General features: G+C 37.2%; 2 protein-coding genes across 3 annotated transcripts; both read right to left on the bottom strand.

The window, feature by feature from the left end:
• LOC147386396 (uncharacterized) lies at positions 1 to 4,101 on the bottom strand. Its single transcript, XM_086423745.1, has 2 exons — positions 4,050 to 4,101; positions 1 to 933 (listed from the first exon to the last, which is right to left on the bottom strand). The coding sequence occupies exon 2, from the start codon at positions 585 to 587 to the stop codon at positions 321 to 323; it is 267 nt and encodes an 88-aa protein (XP_086279871.1). The 5' UTR covers positions 588 to 933; positions 4,050 to 4,101; the 3' UTR covers positions 1 to 320.
• On the bottom strand, positions 3,927 to 22,919 carry TAF15B (TBP-associated factor 15B). Of its 2 annotated transcripts, XR_015172094.1 has the most exons (7): positions 22,617 to 22,919; positions 22,382 to 22,535; positions 21,644 to 22,283; positions 11,354 to 11,504; positions 11,186 to 11,267; positions 4,231 to 4,443; positions 3,927 to 4,099 (listed from the first exon to the last, which is right to left on the bottom strand). XR_015172094.1 is itself a non-coding variant. In XM_086423743.1 (6 exons), exons 1-6 carry the CDS (start codon positions 22,834 to 22,836, stop codon positions 4,323 to 4,325), a joined length of 1,368 nt encoding a protein of 455 aa, XP_086279869.1. In that variant the 5' UTR covers positions 22,837 to 22,919; the 3' UTR covers positions 3,927 to 4,322. The 2 variants fall into 2 exon arrangements, 1 of the variants encoding a protein (XP_086279869.1); XM_086423743.1 differs by having other exon boundaries at positions 3,927 to 4,443.
• Positions 22,920 to 24,171: the final 1,252 nt, after the last annotated feature.

Here is a 24,171-nt window from a genome sequence, read left to right as displayed (position 1 = left end):
ACTGTAGAGATCATCCTCACCAAAAATCAGCCCATTCCAAAACCTCTAACCCATGTTTTGAAAAATGTTTTGCCAAAATGTTTGTCAAAATGTTTGTTGCTGAACAGGACCCATATATACATATATGCAAATGAAAGGAAACTACATTAATTTGAGAAATAATAACTTCTACAAAATAGATTTTAAAAGATCAAATTAACAATTTTAATAATTTCGCACATATAATATTATTTACAATCGTTGAATCTAAGGAAACAACACAAAATTTATGTGTGATCCGCAATGAATCCAAACATTTACAGCTATGGCGTCCCTATCAATTAATTGGGTCCCCAGCAATTCAAGTACATAACTTTTCTCAAAGACTCCTCCGATTGCTTAATCTTCTCCTCCCTCATCTTATTTATGATCACAAAAGTAGATTGAGAAGATAGTCTCTTGGCTTCAGAAAATGATCTAAGATTGGTCTTCGCGTGTTGATGTATCGATCTAAAAGCATAATTCCATCTACAGGAACATTGATCTTTCAGAGCCTCAACAGCTCCCATAGTTGTTGCCACGATCCATGCTTTGTTCATCCAACTCATCTGTTCTTCTTGTTCTCTCTTGATTTAGAAAGCTTTCTCTGTTTGTTTTTTTTTTTTTTTTTTTTTTTTTTTTTTTTTCAAATGAGCGAAGGATTTGGAGGAGAAAGATATATATATATATATCTCACCATAGAGATCATCCTCACAAAAATCAGCCTATGCCAAATATTTTTGCCCATATAAGACAAAACAGTGTGTCGCAATGTGAGTCCCAATATGAGTCTTAGGAACGCTGTTCATATATATATATATATATATATATCCCCGTGATTTCAATCAATCTCGATCGACTGAGAGCGTTGGGTTTTCAATTGATTTTTTGTCTAGAGAAGCTTCATTGGGTTTTCTGTCGAGACAAGAGAGTTGGGTTTAGCTAAAAAAATGACAAACGAGGGAGTTGAAATAAAAATTTATAAAACTCCGTTTTTCATTCAGAAATGACGTCTTAAAGAATCTCAACCGTTGTTTCTCAAAATCTAACAACTGAGAAACATAGGTTTCTCATATGGTTTCAAAGACGTTCGTCGAACCGTCTATGTATATATATATTATATATATATATATATATATATATATAGGGGGTGGCATTCTTTTGACAAAATCCTAGACAACATTTTAGACAGAGCATTTTATCTTACATGGGCTAAAAATTTCAGAATGAACTGATTTTTTTGTAAAGATGATCTCTATGGTGAGAAAATCATCCTCACAAAAAATTAGCCAATTCTGAAATTTCTAACCCTAAGTTATAAGATGAAGAATCGTGAACCGTCAACTTTTACCGTTAGTTTGTAACCACCTTTCATGGAGGTAGAAGTTTCAGAATTGGCTAATTTTTTGTGAGGATGATCTACTGACTATAGGGATCATCCTCACAAAACATCAACCCATTCTGAAACTTTTTAGACATATAAGACAAAACTTTGTCCAGAATAGGATGATTTTTTATGAGGATGATCTCTATGGGGAAGAATTCATCCTTGCCAAAAATCAACTCATTCCTAAATATCTTATCCTAATTTACAAGTTGAAGAATCATGGACCATCTGATTTTTATAAATCACTTTTGATGAAGTTAGAAGTTTCGGAATGAGCTGATTTTTTGTGAGGATAATCTCTCCATCATAAAGATCATCCTCACAAAAATCAGCCCATTCTAAAACCTATAATCCATACATTTAAAAAATGTTTGGCTCTCTTTAAGGCACCTCCAAACACCACCAAAATATATATATATACACACATACATCTGTTCTGTTTTTTCCCTGAATTTGATTGATCTCACCCGTCGAGTTGCAAGGTAAGAATGTGATGCCCCTCTGAGGAGGAACGTGGCATCATTCCCAGCAGAATAGTAGTTGTCCATGCCAGACATTCCTGATTTTATGACATTGCAGGGTTCCCAGACTATAGAGCTCTTTCATCATCCATGTATATGTAGAGCCATTTACCCCCCATGGTAAGGAGTTCTGGACTAAATTAGTTAATTGGATATGGAAAGATCCAAGAGGGGAGAACCCTCTGAGGGAATTGTATTGACTCGATTGGTAAGTTCATAGTTGCTGAAATATATTTTGCTCAGGAAAGCGAATCCTGGATCGGCCATTCACATGAATCCAAGCACTTAGAAGGAATCCACAATTTACAAAATTACCCGAATGCGATCAATCATTCAGAATTCTATGAAATATAGGATTTACTTTTCTCTGTGAAAAAACATCTCATGAATGCCAGACATTACAGTTGAAATGAGATTTTCAGACTCAAGAAGAGCGTTTGTAAAATGCTATACATGTAGTATGGCATTTTTATAGATTTTGTTTTAAAATGCCGGTTTTGCATGTTAGTCACACCAAAGCTCACTACATGGATATGAAAATACCTTCCAAGTATGGGAAAAAACCTTTGACTTACAAAATAGGACCTACCAACCTAGACCATAATCAGCTCACTTGAGAATTCCAACAGTTCCACTTTTCAGGTTCCCAACTACAAACAAACAGTAATACCAAACAAGGCGCTGTATTGATCAGATTACTTGAGGGCCTTAATCATACTTCAAAAAAATTCATTGAAATTTAGAAAAATAAGCCTGGGTATATCTTCATTCTTCAGACATCAAGCTTGGTAAGAAAACACGGGGCGAATGGATTCAAATTGAACTCACAACATCCACCATCACCCGAGTTTCTATCATTAAAAAAATATTAATTATAATAATATTAAAACATTTTACAGTTTCAAAGCCAATCATTTTCACAAAATAAGCTTATAACGAGCCATGTTTAAGCAGCCACTGCGTGGGGGCACATTCCAAAAGAAAGGGCAAGGAAAGGCTAGCATGTCAGGTTAGAGGGAGTGAGTATGCAATGTTGGTTAGGGAAAAGGGCAAAGCACACGATTTTGGTGATCTAAAAACGTCATTGATGTAGTCAACTCAGCCGTGCCAAATGGTCCTTTGTCCAACTTGTTCAAATGATAGATAAACGAAAACAATCCATCCTGTAAGCTTAGGTGCCATGGGAATGCTCCCTAAAGGAAAATTGGCAAAAACCCAAATGCTCAATCACCATTATAGAGCCATCTGTCATCCTACCATTGGCAACAAATGACGGCTGATACTAAAACCAACACCATGGTGCAGCGAAGATCAAGTATGAAAGGCACATTACAAGCCTATGACAACCCATCTACAATCATGTCTACTGCTGAGGTGCTGCAGATGGTCAAACAGTCCTAAAATACATTTAGCTTCATTTGTATTAAATCCATGTGGCAAACGGTTCTCTACCTTGGATTTTTAAACCAAAGATGTTTAGTGGCACCACAGGTCACAACCAAATTACGTATATATTTAGAACCAGGACATTAGTACAAGAAACCCATTCTCCACCTATTCCAAAATCATGCATTGAGAGCAAAGAGGAAAAACAATTCCACATATGCAGGTCACGGTAAGAAGTGGGCAAAAATACAGGTGCGAGCTAGCTTAGTTGGTGAGGTCTTAGGGTCATGATACCTGGATTCAAATCCTGCCAATACCGAGTTACTAAACACCTTAAAAACAACAGGCTGGCCGATCAAAAAAAAAAAAAAGTGGGCAAAAATCCCCATCCATACCCAGGCAGAACAAGGACTAAAGCATAAATTACATAGATCCCAGTTGAACAACCAATGGGAAATATCGATTATCTGGTTCATGAGTCGCTGCAGCGAATTCCTCCATAAAATGCGCAATTGATAGGAAAAAAATGCAGATGTGAAACATGAGGCATTGTGTTCCAGCAAGAACAGCGAAGGTATGCAATCACAAGCTTTTAAATCAATGCCACATGAAAATGCATAAATAGAAAAGGTTATATATTATAAAAGCACAATGGAAATGTAAGCATGGAACAGCATGCATGTGAATCCATGTACCCCAAGCTTAACATTTAAATTTTTTTAAGCAACAGCACTCACCTGTGATTTCAACCTACTTTAGCAGCAATTTGGACATTATCCCCTTGCCTCTATAAAAAGATTCACATAATTTAAATCAATCCAACGATTAGAAATCAGAAACCCCTCCTATTGTAATAGTAGAAAAGGGAGAAATAAGGAGAGAAAGGGGTTTTCTTCAGAGAGTAAGACAACAACCTACCTCTTCGTCTCCTGTTTGTAAACAACCTCACGAGTGATAAAGACTTAGAAATCTCCCAGATTAGTACATAAAATAGTCCGCCTGATGCTCACTTAGTATGGACGAGAGCGGTTCCCACCATGTTGGTGTCTATCAGGGCCAGAGCTTCCACCATCTCTGTAATTGTCCCTGCGTCTGTCTCCTCCACCACCATAGCCACCTCTACCACCACCCCTAATCACATAAACAGAACTCATGTCATGCAAAAGCAACTACTCCACAGATTGGATTCTTTCCATAACAAATTAGCAGTGTAACTCGAGAGTTTTTATATGTTTCTTTTTTTTTCTTGGGTTGTTCTTCACATATCAAGACATAAGGAGGTATATGACAAGCATAGTTGTCATAAAAATGCTTAGGAGGACTTTTTTTAGTTATTAGGATTAGTATTTACCTACTTTTATGTTTTCTTAGCCCATGGTCATAGTATATATGTTTGGGGACAATTTGGTAATGTTAGCACGTCTTTCTATTGAATTTTCATAAGCTGAAAATTCAAGGAGATAAAGATACAGGATTGGGACATAGTTGATATTTTAGCTTTTGTTATATTTAAGTTTTATTCGGCCATTAGATCTTATTATATTAATAGAATGACTGAGATTAGGTCAGGATTTTGAGTCTTACACAAATAGTTGTAAAGGCGTCCCAGATTTAAATGATTATGAACTTTTGGAATAGATATTCACAGGTTTCTCTCAAGAGAACTCTCCATGGTGTGAAGCCATGATCGCCTAGGTGTGAAGCAAGAACTAGGATCATCAAACTTCAGTGTGATTCCAAGATAAGAGATCACCCATCTCTTCTATTGTCTTATGTCTATGTCTATCTCTTCTTCATCTCCATCTTTATCTGCATCTTTTGTTTTATATTTTCTATTTAGAGAAAATCCAATCACAACCATTGCATCCAAACCTCTTCTATGCTGTCCCATGCCATAACCAAACAGCCCAATTCTTTTATGGGTCCCGTTCGGCACCCTACATTTTACCCTACGCTTTACCCGACGTGTTTTGTCCTACATGGGTTAGAAGTTTTGGATTAGGCTGATTTTTGGTGAGGATGATCTCTATGGTGAAGAGATCATCCTCACCAAAAATCAGCCCATTCCAAAACTTCTAAACCCATCAAAAATGGTTTACAAAAAATGGACGGTCCGCGCTTTTTCAACTTGTAAACATAGAGCAAGAAATTTCGGAATGGGCTGATTTTTGGTGAGGAGGATCTTCTAACTGTAGAGATCATCCTCACCAAAAATCAGCCCATTTCAAAATTTCTAACCCATGTAGGACAAAACACGTAGGGTAGAATGTAGGGTAAAGCGTAGAGTGCCGAACATTTCCCTTCTTTTATTGTTGCAAAATTTTCAGATCTGCAAAACCCCCATGCAGTCTAAATTTTCAGCCATTATCCCAACTAACCCTATTTTTTCTACCCTAGACCAGCAGTCCCTATACACTTATATACTATTCCAAACCTCAAATTACCCCATACCAATATGCCTGCTGCCCCCTCTTTAAACCCTAGATTCTTTTTTTTAATTTTGACACATCCTTCTTACCCTAGAACTCAATCAATCTCTAACCAAAGCCTACCCATTTCCTAAGCCTTAAACCAAGCTTATAACCTTTAAAATAAACATTTATTCACTTAGAAGGGCTGAAATTTTTTTGATAAATTTAAAATAGCGTTTCAGCATTTTCTAACACATTTAATATTGCTTTAGCCAATTTGAGTCCAATCCATTCCTTAAAATCCTTCAAATGAAATCAAGAGAATTCCATTGAACTAGTATTTGATTAAAGCCGTACGCTAGCAGAAGTTCAATCTTCCACTGGTATCCATTTGTTCTAACACTAAGGGAATTCATTTGCTGGATTGTGATTGTTTTTTAAGATATTGACTTCAGTTGTCTATTAGACTTTCTTTATCACATGTGGTTGCATGAGCTGAGATTTATGTTTGAATTGTTTATTTGATTTAATCTTGTTGTTCTTAGCCTCATCATTTTAGGTTAGGCATCACCGTACTGTATCAGTGCAGAACCCATGTATCTGATTTTTATTTTATTTTTTTGATAGGTAGAGGGTTAGTGGTTAACGAATGAAGTTGGGTTGAAGGGGGCTTGAACCTAAGACGTGGGAACAACACTCCTCACGTCTTGCCACTTAGCTAAGTTGGCAATTCACCTATGTATCTGAATTTAGACACCTATCTGGAAAATTGAATCGCATTAGATTTAAGAAATAACAATTTACATCATTGCAGATCAAGTTGCAACTTCCAAAGTACAAATATGTAACAATTAGAAGGCACACAAACCATAGGATATGTGTAAATGGCCATTTTCAAACAGTGCATCTACTACAAGCAGCAAATTTCTGTGGGATGGTTACTGAAGAAATCTCTATACTCCAAAAAGAAGGAAATACTAGTAAAATAGGGAAATATCTATACTCCAAAAAGAAGTGGAGGACTAGGATTTTAAAAAAGCTACTAGTGATGATCAAGGCTTCTATGTGGCAGTGGCTTGGGAGTTTGGGGTGGAACATAATATTCTATGGAGAAGACTTGTCCTGGAAAAAATTCAGGCGTGGAGGCTTGAGATGAGAACAAGGTACAATTTTACAAGTCCACATGGGTTGGTGTTTGGATGGGGGTCCAGAATGTGTGATCAAAATTTCGAAGGGAACAAGATCAAAATCAGATCATATTTTGGAAGGGTGTGAGCGGTAATGAATTGGCCCTCAATCACCTTTTTCTGGTTGTCTTTTGGATTTATGATAAAAAGAAGTAGCAACAAAATCAAAGTGTTTATAATTGGTATGGTGGGAACACAGCATGGAAATTGAATCTAAGGAGGAACCTGAACAACTAGGAATCGTATTCTAATGCTTCCCTGACAAAAATCCTATTAGCTTTCCTCAAATCCCCTACAGAGGACAAGCGAGTATAGAAAAATACTCTAGATGGTATTTTCTCAATTGATTCAACATATTCTCTTTTGGAACCCACACTTTCTACCTCATATATTTGAGGATCCCACATCCCTTTGAAGGTCTCCTTGTAATTCTTTGAGGGAATTTTTTTTCATGTGTGAGGAAAATGAGTTGGCATCAGTCATCTCTTAATTATGTGTTGGGTTACTAGAAATGTGTGATCTTTATGTTTCTTGGCTTTTGGTTGTTGTTGGACCCGTCATTGATGGTTTTGGTGTTTCAAATTAGGCATATCACAACTTTTCCAACAGAGGAGAGATCCTGTGACATGGTTCCATTAGTAGTCTATCACTCTATTGTCTATTTGCAAAGAACGAAATCAGAGAACTTCCCAAGATCAGGAGAGAATTATTCAGGGCATAATATTGAAGACCATAACTCGAAAGTCTCATGCTCCTTTGGTCCAAATGAGTAATCCAAAAAAGCAAGGAAGTTTGTATTTAAGACTCTTAGATTGCTCATTTGGGTAGTTGGGTTCTTCGATGGTTTTCCTGTATGGAAGACCCCCCCACCCCCCGGACCGCCTTTTATCTTTAATGAAATTGGTATATATTCATAAAATAAAATAAAAAAAGCCGTACGGGATCCTAGGTGCAAACAAATATTTGTGACTCTTTGAAGAGGGGGGCTGTAATCAAATCAGTTAGATTTGACCCAATTTACTTTATTTTCTTGTTTTAGGGAAGGTCGAGACATGTGCCCACTTTGGATGGATTCTTCCCTTTGAAGATGAACCTCACCTCCACAAATAAGCTTACTTCCTATTTCTATAAAATCACTGGATACTTGGGTGAGAACTAGGTCAAGATCCTATTCATTATCTGTCTCTATCAACCAACCATTGCTCAAACAGTGAATGTTGGGCAAAGGGAACCGACAAATAGGGAAGGTACAGGCAGCATCAATTCTGTCATCTGCAATAGGACTCTTGACCCAAAAGAATTCAACAAGATAAACCCCTTGGGAATGCTCAGCCGAGGAGAAGGGAAGATATGGTACCAAACTTCTTGAGGCTTCTTTGGCGGCCGGGAGAGTTTTCTAATTATCTATGATCAAAGATTGGCATGTGTACCCTGTGCTTATCAAGGATGTCAATCCTTTAGGGAGAATGACTCTTATGCCCCAGGTGACTCCCTATTATGAGTGAATAGCATACATACCTTTAATGGACAGATTCCTTGTCTTTTTAGGAGATTAGAATCCCAAGTTCCAAGAGATTGTTAGGATTTGGTGGGAGAGTATCTAAGTGGCATTCTCCAAATGGGGGATTCTTGAGAAAGAACCCCTATCTGGTAGGTACAATTTTTGTACAGTACTGCTAACAGGAAAAAGTAGTTTGCTAGGCTCATTTTGTCAAATGGGTTGTACTCATCTCAAAGAACCAAACCAAAGGTCAACGTCAACCTTCAAATAGATAAATCAGGTGCTAAAATCAGTATCTGATATGGCAAAAGAGAAGAAGACGCCATAATCCAGTATGGTGGTCAATTTGATGGGGATTTATTCCGTGTTCATTGACTCAAACCATAGGATTCAATGGACTGGCCAAATTATGCCAATAGCCAGCCTTATTGTTGTCCTCTAAATATTTTCGTAAGACCATTAAAAAAATTTCTTGTGTTTTGGAGCCTTGGTCAAAAAGGCCAAGAAAAAACAAAACTTCTTCTTAATGGATTATGTTCAAGAAAAAAATTTCTAAGTTTCCATACAGGGCATTAGTTTTTGATCTACATGTCCATCACATAAATTCTGAAGGAGCAGCTCCACTTAAGCCACCCAACACTAATTGCAACCCTACAAGATGCTTCAATTAAAAGATATAGCAAGCCTTTCAATAATAATATATAGTGTAATTTGCAAGTACCTCCACATCTGCAAGCATAAGTGCATACAGTAGACGCGAGAAAACATACAAAAATAGCAAAGCGAATTCATAAAAGGAATCTATGCAAGATGAACAAGGTTGGCATATACATGAATTCCACAGTTAAATTTTATCGTCAGTAAAAACAGGTTTTATTAAAAAAAAGGGGACATTAACTTGGTGATGGTGGATTTTTCATCTTTTTATTGTTCGGGGGGGGGGGGGGGGGGGGGGGTAACAAAATTAGACACAAGATTTTCCAACTAAAAACAGAAGAAAAACACTGTCCTTATTAATAACTTAGTAAGATTTGAAGTGTTACTAAGGGTTGTTGAGCTCAAATGTATTACCAAATTGGCAATCCAACACCACAGCCCTCTATATTTCATGGAAAAGCTAAGATCCAAACAATATGGGAAGCATTGGGAGGCCCTAAAGAGAGCCAAACATTTTTCAAAATAGGGGTTAGAAGTTTCATAATGGGTTGATTTTTTGTGAGGATGATCTCTACTGTGAAGAGATCGTCCTCACCAAAAATCAGCTCATTCTGAAACTTCTAACCCTAGTTTACAAGTTGAAGAATCATGGACCGTCCGATTTTTGTAAATCACTTTTGATGGGGTTAGAAGTTTCGGAATGGGCTGATTTTTGGTGTGGATGATCTCCTTGTCAAAGAGATCATAAGAGATCATCCTCACAAAAAATCAGCTCATTCGGAAACTTCTAACCCATACATTGAAAAAATGTTTGGCACAATGTTTGGTTCTCTTTAGGGCCTCCGAACACCAACCTATATATATTATATATAATTGTTCTTGGGCTTGATCCAAGGTTTTGAAACTGACGGCTACTAAACTCCCAAATTTAAAATTAAAATTTAATGCTGAAAAATGCGCATTTTTTTAAGTTAAGTGAATGTTGTCCTCGAGCATTCCTATGGTATCGAATAATGTTTTTAGATGCCACAAGGTGAGCTCAACAACCCTTAATAAGATTTCAGTTGGTAAGGTTAGCCTTGCTAGAAAAGAATTAGATCAACGCCTCTAAACCATAGTTACCAAAGTCGGAACTATTTTTTCCTTCACTGATTTAATTGCGACTTCTTTCCTTTACCAATTAAATCGTAACTTTTTCAATAAATAGCAACTTATATAAAGTTCGTGATTAAATCGCGAACGTCGTGATTAAATTGAAAAAATAAAAAATAAAAGTAGATGATCAATCAAGATGATGCACTTGTAAGAGGAGGACTTTAAAGACAATGATGGTGAAAACTTTTGCCCCTTTTTCTTGGATATCACAAGGTTCCCCCCACTCCCTTTTCAGGGATGGGACTAGGCTACACGCCCCGACCCCACGGAAGTTTCCCAATGAGAAACAGGGTAAATCAAGAGGTCACCCAATTTCGAACACACAACTAGAGGGAGCAACCCTTGTAACTAGTTATATTGTTGAGACCACCTCATGAGGGAATGATGGCAACCATTTTACCAATACAATGTCAAATAATGAGGATGCAAATGAAGATGATGTTGAATTCAATAATTTTGACCTTTGATGAATCCTAACTTGGATTCATGATTGTAATCTTTTTATATATTGAACAATAACCTTGAAAGTGTTGTGGACTTATGGTTACTTTTGTGGATGTATGGATGATATCAATGTGAGGTTTGGTGATTTTATTGTCATTTAACATGGGATTTGATGATATAATATGGGAACACCATTTAGTAAGAAACAATTAAACAGTCCCAGCCCTAGCCCAATTTTTCTGAATTTTTTGAAGTTTTCCCTTTCTAACTTTACCCAAACCCCGACTTGGTGACTATGCTCTAAAATGCCCTAATATAGAAGTTGAATGGTCTAACAATGCCTTGATCTTCACTACCATCATATCAAGAGATCAATAGCCATAGAAGAATTTCATAGCAAAGAAAACTACAATGAGATTGCCTCATACCAAAATATGTATTTATCATAGGTCCTATTCAAAAATTCATTCAACCAGGCTGCCAAAAATGCAAATTAACATGAGAGAGATGTAACATACCCATGACCATGGGCAGGTGGTGCTCTTGGTGCAGACTTCTCTGCCATTGCGACATTTATTTTATAACCCCTCAGGTCATGATCTGAAAAACAAAGGCCACTGTAAATACTAATGAAAATTTAATAGAAACCAGGATTAAATGCTGATAAAATGTCCCCTGGAACTTACTGTTGTAAAACCCTCCAGCAGAATGTGCTGCAGAAGGATCTTCATAAGACAGAACCGCATCCCCTTTGCTGTTTCCAGCATCATCTGTATAAATCTTTATACTCCAGGGCCATTGGTCCTTGTAACCACGCTTCTGCTTGATTCTTGCAACCTAAATAAGAACATCAACAATTAGCATACTCAAAGTAAACCAGTATGCAACAGTTAATTTTCAAAAGAGAATAACCTTTTCACAAAGACCAAGGAACACATTTAGGGTGTGTTTAGAAATGGGAGTTGGAGTTACAACTCCCACCTTAGAATTCTAATTGGTTGTTTGTATTGGAATATGTTATGATCAGTTTATGTCTTTATGTTTAGTTTTTCCCTTTGTAAGGGCATTTATGCCTTTTCACTCTTATTATTTTAATACATACTCTTCCCAACCCTGATTGTGGCTGACGATTCTCTTTCTATTACCCTTCTTGGTATCAGAGCCCTAAAACCCATCGACAGCTCCTCTTGGGTCCTTCTCTCTCTTCGGTTCTTTGGTCCCTTGAAGTACCATCACATTACTCTCTTCTCCTCCAACTTTGTCGTTTGATCTTGGAATCAAACACACCTAGCAACAGGTTTGGTTAGAGTTCCCCCCCTTCGGGGATTTCTTTTCTTTTTATTCCTTTCTGGCCTGGAGTGTTCTATTTGCATGCTGCAATAGAACTAGTTGACTGTTTTTTGCAATAAGCCTACACTGCAGGCTGTTTTCTATGCTGCCAGGTCACTGTGATAGTGTTGGGGGCTGCAATAGGACTTCTGGCTGTCTGTTAAGGGCTGCAATAATTTTCTGTACTGCTGTGTGACTGTGATTGGGCTGTTAGCCTCTTGCGACACTGCTGTGTGGTAGTTCTGTGCTGTGAAACAGGGGTGTAGCCTTGCGACCGTGCTAAGCTTGTTGTGATGCTGTCTTTGCGAGTGGCTGCTATGGACTATGGCTGTTCCCTTCCTTCTTTTTAAGATCACACATTGGACTTCGGTTTGCATGCGACCTCCCTTCAAACCAAATCTTCCAATATTTGTTTTGTTCTTCCACAGTTCCTTTTTTTTTTTCTTTGAGAGGTTGCTGTGAGTTCAGTTCTTTGCCTCTTCTTCAGTTATCTAGAGATCTTGCATTTCTTGTTTGTTTTTTTTATTCGTCTGTCTTTGGAAGTTATAACATCGAATCAAGAAAACAAGGAATCAAACACTTCTTTTGGCCACAACTCCTCAACCCAACATATTACTACTACCCTTTTGGATGGTCGAAACTTTCAGTCTTGATCTCGATCTGTGAGACTCTATTTGTGAAGTCGCGGAAAATCTAGATGGCTTTTGGGTAATGTTATCAAGCCACCTACTATTGATCCCAAATTTGAACAATGGGAAATCGATAATTACACCATTCTCGAATGATTGTTTAATTCTATGGAGCAGCGGATCTACACTATATTTATGTACCATGAGACTGTCTCATCTTAGTGGTCAACTCTCACTCAGACATATGCTCGTGCTCAGAATGATTCGAGGATTTATATGCTTTATCGAGATGTCGCCCAGACTACTTAGCGGTCTCAAAGTGTAGCAGATTATTTTGGGTTTCTTCAATCTCGATCATTATGAGTCTATAGTTGAGTTATCTGCAAATGTAGCTGGATATGAGATAAAGAGAATTGCTTGACATCAGACATACCAGTTTCTCATGGGCTTACGCCACGAATTTGAGGCACTTCGGACATAGATTCTTAACCTCTCCATTACCTCCCTTACTTGAGACTTTTGCGACTATCGATAGTGATGAGCGTCATCGTCCTATAGTTTCATCTCAGACTCAGACTCTGGCTATTCTTTCCACTCCACAACAGGGCCCTTGTAGCCAATTCGAGTTTCTCTGACTCTCGTATTCAGGGAGCTGGGAGTCATGGTTGTGGGTGTCGAGGGAGTGGTTTCATTTGTAGTCATTATGGGAAGACTAACCATGAGAAGGCTCATTGCTTTCAACTCTACCCTCACTTGTTACGATTTACTACTACTCCTTTGGGGCAATCCACTCCCCGTGCTACCATTGTGGATTCCTCAATAGTTTCGACCACTGACCCTCCTACTTATCTTGGCACTATTGATTCGCAACAACTTCAGACCTAAATTGCCACTATTGTTCAAGATTAGATCCATACCCATACTCGATCATCTTCGACCATGACCTTAGTTACCACGCCTCCAAATACATCTTCTGCATTTCATATCTCTCAGTAGGGTCCAACTCCTCTGACATGGGTTATTGATTCTAGTACCTCTGATCATATAACTGGTGAGTCTAGTCATTTTACCTCTTCTACTTTTCCCGCTACTCCTAGGAAGGTTTACCTTGCTGATGGGTCCCTTACACCTATACACAGCAAGGTACCATCCCTGTATCTTCGGGTATTTCTCTTGATTTTGTGCTTCATGTTCCTTACCTTTCTCTTAATCTCTTATTTGTGAGTAGTATTACAAAATCTTTAAATTGTTCTGAGACTTTCTTTCCAACTCACTGTATTTTTCAGGACTCGACTTCGAAGATGATTTTTGGGATAAGAGCGAGATGGGCTGTACCTGTTTGGTATTCCGCATACTGCTACTCCGACTTCTGTACTTCCCTTCTCTAGGAGTCATACGTTTTCTTCTCAGTCTTTAGACTCATGACATGCTCACTTAGGACATGCTTATTTTCAGCACTTATATTCTTTATTTCCTACTTTAAAAAATTCTTGTAGTGGACCCATGTTACAATACTCTGTGTGTGAGCTTTCTAAACACACACGTACTTATTCCTCGTATGCATCAATTTAATACAATGTTTGATTTGATTCATTCTGATGTGAGGGGTCCTTCCCCTATTACATCTTTTACTGGTCATCGGTATTATGTTACATTTATAGACAACTATTCTCATTGTACTTGGTCTATTTGATACATTCTTAGTCTGAGGTAGAAATTATTTTTGTTAACTTTATTAAAATGATTCAAACCCAGTACAACATTATTGTTAAAGCTCTTAGGTCCGATAACGGAGGGGAATATATCTCTGATAGAATTCGTTATTGTAATGACCTGAAAATCCTAAAATGTATCTCGAGGAAAGAATTTTAGATCCGTGCATTGATTTAAAAGTTATCAAATCCTCGAGTTTCGCGTTAGATATTTTACAATAGGTAAATGACACCTTAGAGACGTAATTTGAGGAAACCGATCATATCATTAGATTCGTGTCGAAAAATCACCCGAAATAGAGTATAAGTTTGTCCAATTCGGCATTTGGGAAAAACAATTCCCAAAATGACAAGTATGTCCCAACTTAAGTGATATAAATATCTAAATTCTATTAGAAAAATCAGATTTTTCTTATTCTCCTCTCTAAACAAATCTCAACCATTTTCCTTCAATATTTGAAACTCAGATCTACGCCAAACGAGAACGATCCGAGCTTAGGCGCAAGAAGGAAAGTTATTCCTCTCGCCGAGGGTTACGTGTGGACGCAAAGAAATCCGATTTTCGCCGGAAGAAAATTTTGGAGATTGGCCGGAGGCGATTTTAAAGTCCATTCAACCGTTGAAAATAGCTTGATGTAGGTTGCCTTCCCTTCTACCTTCTAGTTATGCGATAATTTCATAGAAAATCCATATGATTGTTGATAAATCGATTATTTCATTAAGTTTATACATATTTGAACGATTTGAATCATGTTTAGATGCTTATTTATGATTGGTTTTAGTTCATTTGATGTAATATAAGCATTTCATAGTTAATATGATATTTGGATCGAGTTTGGTCGAGTTTCGACGAAAAATCAGCAATTCGAAAAAGTATCTGAATGTTGAGTTTGGTTCTAATTTGTTTTGTGTTGCTTCCATATAGTATGTATACCCATTTCCTACATTTATTTCATTAAAACTAATTAAGTATTACTTTAAGTTCTTTAATAAATAAATAAATAGTTCGTTTTCAATTTCGACTTTGAAAAAAATTATTTTTCAACACTTAGTTAAATTTTCATAGATTTTCAGCTTATGGTTTTATCTTCGTTTTCGAGTCTTTCTACTCAACCAAAACCATCGAATGGAATTGGTTGATGCTCTATGGATTTCGAATTTCTTTAAAAGTAAAATTACTTTGATAGATATGTAGGAAATTAGATGATAGATTGATCGATTTAATCGATGGATGGATAGAGAGAACGTATGTTCTCGACTGATTGATGGGACAGTGCCTCCAGTTCTACGTAGTGGCCATGCCACGTAAAACGTGATAGATAGATAGAGGGATGAGATGATTGATGGATGGATATGACAGATAACTGTCACTGGAGGGCACTACCAGATTTTGTTTGTATTTTCGATTAAAAGAAATGATATATTATATACAAAATAAATTATTTTGTTTACCAGTAAAGATTTGTAGAAAACCCATAAAGAGTGACGCGTTGCTATGTATCCAGAAGCGACGAGTCAATCTAGAATAACACTAGATGTCATATGCTCTTCGGTAGTGTGGGATACCTTAGAGCATATTACAGCTTATGAAATCCGGGAATTTCTCCTACTTATTTCCTGGGAAACGTGTGTAAAGGCGGTCTCTGTATAGTGTAGAGCTAGGCGGGGTTCACATGCATTGCCTCTTGATAGGCTTCGACGCGAGGGGTCTCCTGGGCTAGTTAGTGATCACTTTTAGTCTGTAGTCGTCAAACGGTCGACCTCACCGTTAGTTGAACTCAGTATTGGGTTCTTGGTCAACGGCCAGTCTGAGCCGGATAAATGGTCATCCAACCGTGGTATGCTAGACCGGCCACAAAATCAGATTATAACGATGGGATTCCACATCGGAGGTTAAGTTTGGAATATCGTATTGCCATAGCCGAGGCGGTTATATCGACGTGTTCCTCTGCTCTCTTATCGATTACACCGCCGTGTGTTCTTATTATGTATCTTTTTCTTATTTTGTAATGATTGATAGATGTTTTCATTTAAAAGATGCATATGCTACTTTAAATGATAGAAATGATAGGTTGAAATTATTTAACTGTTTATTAAATATGCTTAGACATTTATCGTATGTTACATTATGAAAAACTTACATTATTTAACTGTTCAACTGATTACTCGTGCATGTATGACTCGTTGTTAGAACAGCGTTCATCCTGCTGAGTAACATTCCCCTGTTACTCACCCTATCCTTCCCCTTTCAGATTATTCAACTTTTGAAGAACCGTTCTTTGAGGAGTCTTTTGAGGAGGTCCTTGAGGAGGATCAGATTGATGTCTTGCCGCCGCCATGTCTTTGAGGACTAGTAGAGGATCTTAGCGATTTTTGGTTGTAGATAAGAAACATGGTAGTTTAGAAATTTTTGTAACCTGATGAATTATGAGATTAAAGATCTTGACTTATATCAGTGTTTGTCGATTTCTTCTGTTTACTCTAGACTCTCGTATAGATGTTAGTTAAATGTTTATTCCGCTGCGTATATTTTCTTTTCATAAGTATTATTATTTATGAATGTTCTGTCAGATTGTGTGATTGATTACCTCACACCTCGAGATTCTAACCGATGAATCATAGGGATTCGTGTTGGGATTTCGGGGCGTGACAGTTATCATCTTCATGAACATGGTATGCTTTGCCAATTAACTTGTCCTTACACCCCCTGAGCAGAACAGGGTGGCGAAATATAAGAATCACCACCTTATGAACATTATTCGTTGCCTTCTTTGAGAAATGGACGTTCCTAAATTATATTGGAATATGGTTGTCCTCACCGTGGCTTTTCTTCTTAACCTCGTTTCGAGTCTCACCTTGGGAAGTCAGGCACATCTACATGTTCATCCTAATAGCACTCTCTTTCTTATTACACCCAAAGTCTTTGAGTACACTTTCAGGACAGGATCCTTCATCGCACAAAATTAGATGACAAAACCATTTGATGTATTTTCTTGAGTTACTCTTATATGTCGAAGGGGTATCGATGTTATAATCTTGTTTCTCATCATGTTATACATTCCCTCGATGTTACCTTTTTTGAAAATGTTCGCTACTTTCCTGTCACATCTTTGCAAGGCTCTTTTTCTTTGCAAAATCCTTCTCCTAAAGCAGAATTCTACGATCTTTTCTCCATCTTAGCCAACGCTTCAGGTTTACTCTTGTCGCCCTCCCCCGTCTCCAACCTTGGACTCAGGTACATTCTCCCCTACCCATGTTCCTATCCCTTCTGTTTCTGACTCTCACTTACTTATTGCACTTCGCAAAGGTAAGCGAGAGTGTGTTACTAATCATCCTATTACCCAATTATTTCCTATCAGGGATTCTCTTCTTATCAAACCTACCTTGTTGTCATTAATTCTATTCGAGTTCCTCGGTATACTTCAGAAGCTTTACGAGATCCTCAGTGGACTATTGCCATAACTGCTGAGATGGATGCTTTGCAGAAGAACCATACCTGAGAGCTTGTTCCCCTTCCCACTAGGGAGCGCACAGTTGGTTGTAAATGGGTTTTTATTATCAAATACCGAACGAATGGTATTGTTGATCGATACAAGGACGTCTTCTTGTTAAGAGATTTACACAGACTCTAAGAAAGGATTTAGGTGCCACTTGTACTCTTGTAGCTAAACTTTCTACTGTTCACCTTCTTATCTCCTTAGATGCGTGCACTCATGGCCTCTTCACCAACTTAATGTGAAGAATGTCTTTCTAAATGATGATCTGCATTATGTTATCTATATGGACCCCCCTCCTGGGTTTCGTCTTTAAATCTTTGTATGTTGCCAGAAGCAATCCCCACGAGCTTGGTTTAAATGCTTTTCTTAGGTCATTTTATTGATGGAATTCTCCAAATGTCATTCAGATCATGCTTTATCCGTCGACAATTGGATGGTCGTTGTGTTATTGTTCTGGTTTATGTGAATGATATTATCCTCTGACAGGAGATGATACCCAATGGATTGAGAGGGTAACGATGTTATTGGGTAATGCTTTTTGAGGTTAAGGACCTCTCAAGTACTTCTTGGGGATAGAAGTGGCCCACTCTCGCCGTGGTATTTAGCTATCTCAGCATAAATACACATTCGATCTTCTTTAGGACAGTGATATACTTGATTGTCGTCCTGCTTCTTCTCCTATGGATCAAAATCAACACCTTCATGCCAAATCGAGCGATCTATTATCAGATCCTTCTTATCAGAGACTCGTAGGCCATTTGATTTATCTGACTAACACCAAACCAAATTTGACTTTTGCAGTTAATGTGGTTAGTTAGGTTATGCATGCTCTGCGCACTTCAAATCTTTATGTTATTTATCGTATTCTTCGCTACTTGAAGTCACGTACGTCCCGGTCTTGGACTCATTTATTTATCTACTATTCAACCTCATCTATCCTACTCTACTAACGCTGATTATGCTTGTTCTATTACGGATATGAAATCTACTTCTGGTTTTTGTATTTTCCATGGTAGTAACTTGATCTAGTGGAAAAGTAAAAAACAAAGTGTGGTTATACGCTCCTCTGATGAAGTTGAGTATTGGGCTATGGCCCTTAGCACATGTGCGCTAATTTGACTTCGATCTTTGCTGACAAAACTGGGATTTCATATTTATGTTTCCTCCACACTGTTTTGTGACAATAAGTCTGTTATTATGCTTGCTTTTGACTTTGTTCTTCACGAAAGAACCAAGCATAAAAGGGTTGATATTCACTTTCTCAGGAAGAATGTTCGATCTAGTGTCCTTCAGACAATATTCGTATCTTCTTCAAATTAACTTGCTGACATGCTTACGAAATCTGTTGGTCCTTATGTTATTAACTCTCATCTTGTCTAACTGGGCTTAGTTGATATATTTGCTCTAGCTTGAGGGGGGAGTATTGGAATATGTTATGATTCAGTTTATGTCTTTATGTTTAGATGTTTAGTTTTTCGTTTTATAAGGGCAATTATGCCTTTTCAATCTTATTATTTTAATATTAATATATACTCTTCCAGTCATGATTGTGGCTAACGATTCTCTTTCTACTACTCTTCTGTTTGGTTCACCAATTCCATCAAGTAGCCACTCCAAGAAGGTCCTCAACTCCCTTTTAAAGGAGTTACAACTCCCACCTATGTGGGATTTACAACTCCGAGCAAAAATCGTTAATCTGAAAAAGCGAGTTGACTCACCTGAGTCATTTAGTTTATAAATTAGGGCTATCAAAGGATTGGATCGGACTTCAAATGGGCCGGGCTCTTTTAGGCTAAAAAATTAAGCCCCATCCCATCTAAATATCGGGTCAGGCTTAATAAATAAAACCTTAATCCAAGCCTGGTCCACTTCCAAAAACATTCAGACCATTTGTGGGTCGAGCCAAACCCATTTTCAAAGACACTACGACGGTAAGGGGATCATTATTAATTTATAATAAGACTTTCATATATTGTATTTAATATAGTATAGTGGGCCAAGCCACCCACCAGGCCTACATTCCAAACCCAAATCCAACCCTATTATTAAACGGGCTTAGACTGGCCCGATCCAATAGCTAAATGGACTTCATAACTAAATCCCAACCTGATCCATAACAGGCCGGGTTAAATCGGGCCAAAACCCGTCCCATTAACAATTCTAATACAAATCATTCAACTCACTTTACATTATTTATGATCTAGATTCCTATTTAAATAATTATATTTTTGAATAAAATAAGGTGATAAGAATATGTCATAAAATGGGTCAGATTTTATACGAAATTCGAGTTATCCGAATTTAGCAGGTCTGGGCCCTTGGAGTATATCTAAAGAAAAATATGGGTCGGATATGGGTTGACGCCCTAATCCAAGTCAGATTCGAGTATGGTACAAATCCATCTCTATACCCGTCTGGATCTGAATGATATATTTTATATAATAAATATTTAAATTAATAATTAAACTTAATTATTTGTATAAAAAATGATGTAACGAAAGCGTGTGAATCAATAGATTAGATAGATTGTGTTCAATAAAACACTCTAAATCAATTTCAATCAATAGATTCAATTGATAAATAAGCAATAGCTTAAAAGAAAATATAGCATAAAGCTAAAACGTAATTAAAAGAGAATAAATGATTAAATTGATTATCGATTGATTTTCGAATTTGGAGCTCCTTATATAGATAACTACATCATAACAACTTAGAATCCTACTAAAATATTAAAAATTAACATTCCTAACCTATCTACAACATAATACTAACTTTTTAATCCTATTAGAACTCAAACAGGACAATTCTAAGCAAATTAAAACCTAAATAATAAAACAAATTTAAAACAATTAGAAACTAAAAAGAAATTATACTCCTAACATAACAATGCAATAGAAATCATACTAGAAGTAGAAATAGATATAGAAATAGAAATCTTAGTAAAACTCTAACTAAGATTGTAGATGTCCTAAATCAGGCCATTTTTCTTTGAGAAAACCCGTCCCCGAGTTTAGTGTAGGAGTAGAAAAACCATCCTCCCAAAAAATAAGGATATATGTCCTTTACGTTGAATGTCGGGGATATGTGCATATCATCAGGCAAATCCACCACATAAGCGTTAATGTTTATTTTTTTTTAAGATACAAAAGGGCCCAATTTTCTTTAATTTGGTCTTGTTGTAAATTCTAATAAGGAAACGATTATTACTAAGATAAACCATGACCCAAGTCTCCTTCTTCATAGCTCTTGAATCGTCTGCGCTTATCGGCATTTGCTTTGCACTTTTCATTAGATTTTTGCGTAGAAGTTTGTTGATCCTCATTCCTCCTAGAGTGCCAGTTTGTAAAGCTCACCCATGCAAATATTTATATATCCTCATAGAAGATGACAAAGCGGATCAAACGTTTTGGTTCTTACAACTTAAATACATACTCTTGTTTAGTTACCAAAGAAAATGTGTGTAATCATGACAACAGCAAATTTCATGGACACACAATTTACTCACATGTGTCCATTATCAAAAGGAAAAGAATTAAACTTTTGGTTAATGGACATTCAATTTAATCACATGCATCCATCAGTAAAAAATCAAAACTAAATAAAACTTTTAGTTATTCAAAATGAACTTTGGGATCAAAGCATTCAAAATAAACTTTTGGATCAAATTATTCTGCAGATATACCAGAAACAGAAACGATCGAAATGTAAATGCATATTCCTTAACCATCCTAAAAAAGATCTCAAGAAAAATTACAAAAAACAATAATCACATTCAAATATAAGAGAAAAAGAAGGCATGTTTTCTTTACCTGACCGATGCCTCCAAAAAGCTCCCTCAGCTCATCAGTACTAACATCTGGAGGCAAATTCGAAATGTAAATCCTACAGTTATCGCAAGAATCACCACAATTCGCGTCACATTGCTTCACCTTCACTGGAGTATCGGGAGGAGTACTACCATAACTACCTCCACTGTTTCGAGGACCACCACCATACCCACCATCATATGCAACTGGAGGACCTCGTCCACCACTTCCTCGCATATCACCACCTTGACCATCACCACCGTAACTTGGAGGGCCACTATACGAAGGAGGGTACGAATTGGGCCCACCGGTGTAACTAGTAGGAGGAGGAACGGCTTCCGTTCCATAATTATTGTTTCCACCGTAAGGATTTGGAGGTGGTGGATAATTTCCAGGAGCTCCGCCGTAAGAGGGTGGCGCAGGTGGAGGAACTGAACCGTAACCACCATCGTCTCTTCCTTGATTACCACCATAAGAACCACCTCTTCCACCACTTCTCTCGCCACGATTCCCACCGTATCCTGCACTTCTACCACCACCTCTATCACCACCGCCACCGCCGCCGCCGCCTCCTCCTCCCCCGGGACTTGGAGTCCCACATTTATTACACTCAGTTCTACGAGCAAAGTTCAAATTCCCACAACTACAGCAACAATAAGTTCAATAAAGATTTCAGTTTCACCCACACAAAATCAATTTTTTTAAGTAACAATTAAAAGGGATTTGAAGGAAAAAACTTACCCAGGATTAGGGCAAAGCCAATCGCCTTCTCTTCCGCTCCCGGAACCACGACCACCGCCTCTACTACCGCCACCTCCACCTCGACCCCCGCCGCGATCTCCGCCTTGATATCCACCGCCTCCGCGATCACCTCCTTGGTATCCACCACCTCCGCCTGCCAAGAAAAACAATAACAAATAACACAAACCCTAACCCTAACAGACTAATCGAACTGTAGATCGAAAGATTTAATCACCTCGATTTTGGGAATTTCCACCATATCCTCCACCTCTGCCACCTCCACCTCCACCACCGCCCCCGTAGCCTCCACCACCACTGCCACCACCGTAGCCACCACCGCCTCTGCCGCCACCACCACCATACCCTCCGCCACTATTACCTCCATAACCTCCGCCGCCACCGCCACTTCTGGGCCGATCAGATTCGTCACCTTCTGGACCGTACATCCCAGACATGATTTAGGGTTCCTCTAGGGTTTACTTTCTTTGTTCTGATTTTCGGGGAGAGAGAGGATGCGTTTAACTTTTAGAGCTTGTGACTTTTTGAGTCGCGAGATAACTCTAAAAGCAAGCGGACACGAGACATGCCTTAAGTTTAGTGAGCTCTTATTAGCACCCCAACTGTTAGTTATCGCACCCCAACTTCTTAAGTTATTTCTCATCCCATTTTAAGAGGGGACTTTTCCCAAAATCTACGTAGTAACCTGATCATTTTAATTGCCATTATTCGCTTTTCCATTGAATTCGTAGATAAATTACAAGCGATATTGTTAAGATAAAATCATTGATATTTTATCAATAAATTCATATATTATAAATCACTATTGGAGCCCCAACTTTTTAACCTATTCTTAATCATTCACTTATTTTCTTCAATTTTAATTAGAGTGTAATAAGTAAAAGTTGGGATGTCAATAATAGCTATGTAAGTTTAGGGGGAAGTACTTAAATGGATTTCAATATTTTTTTAATTACTTAGGACTTGTTTGTTTGAGTTTCAAGAACCAATTTTTTTTATTTCTTTTTTTGAAGTCAAAAAGTCAAATAAATTATATTCGTTTGAACTTTTTTGACTCCTGCGAATTTCAATTAAAGTCCAAAAATAGCTCATAAAAGAAGTTGTCCAAGAAGGATTTCTTCAAATGATTTTTACAAAATGTCAAAAATATAAAACAGTTCAAGTGTAATTAGCAAAATATCCTTCATCTTTAATTAAATTTTCAATCAAACTTAACCTTACAAAAATAAAATGAGATTACTAAAACACCATTCATCTTTAATCAAATTTTGAATGAAACTTAACCTTAAAAAATAAAAAGAAATTCTCAAAATACCCTTCATCTTTAATCAAATGTTCAACCAAACTTAAAATTCGTTCAAGCAAATTTTGAACGAAACTAAAATACCCTTCATCTTTAATCAAATTTTCAACCAAACTTAACCTTAAAAAATAAAAAAAACTATCAAAATATCATTCATCTTTAATCAAATTTTCAACCAAACTTAACCTTAAAAAATAAAAGGGAATTTTCAAATACCTTTTATCTTTACAAAAATACCCTTCATCTTTAATCAAATTTTCAATCAAACTTAACCTTAAAATATAAAAGGGGATTACCAAAATACCATTTATCTTTACCAAAATACCCTTCATTTTTATTGTCAAGACCAAAAGCAATTCATTATTGCTACTTTATTATCAAAATACCCTTCATCTTTATGTGGGTATTGGATTGTATATTATGTAGGTATTTTCTTTATTATATATTCATTTTTAAAAGGAGATATTGT

Source organism: Akebia trifoliata, chromosome 14 (genome assembly GCF_017979445.1).
Source record: "Akebia trifoliata isolate Shusen 1 chromosome 14, ASM1797944v1, whole genome shotgun sequence".
NCBI lineage: Eukaryota > Viridiplantae > Streptophyta > Magnoliopsida > Ranunculales > Lardizabalaceae > Akebia > Akebia trifoliata.
This window is presented reverse-complemented; position numbering and strand designations above follow the sequence as displayed.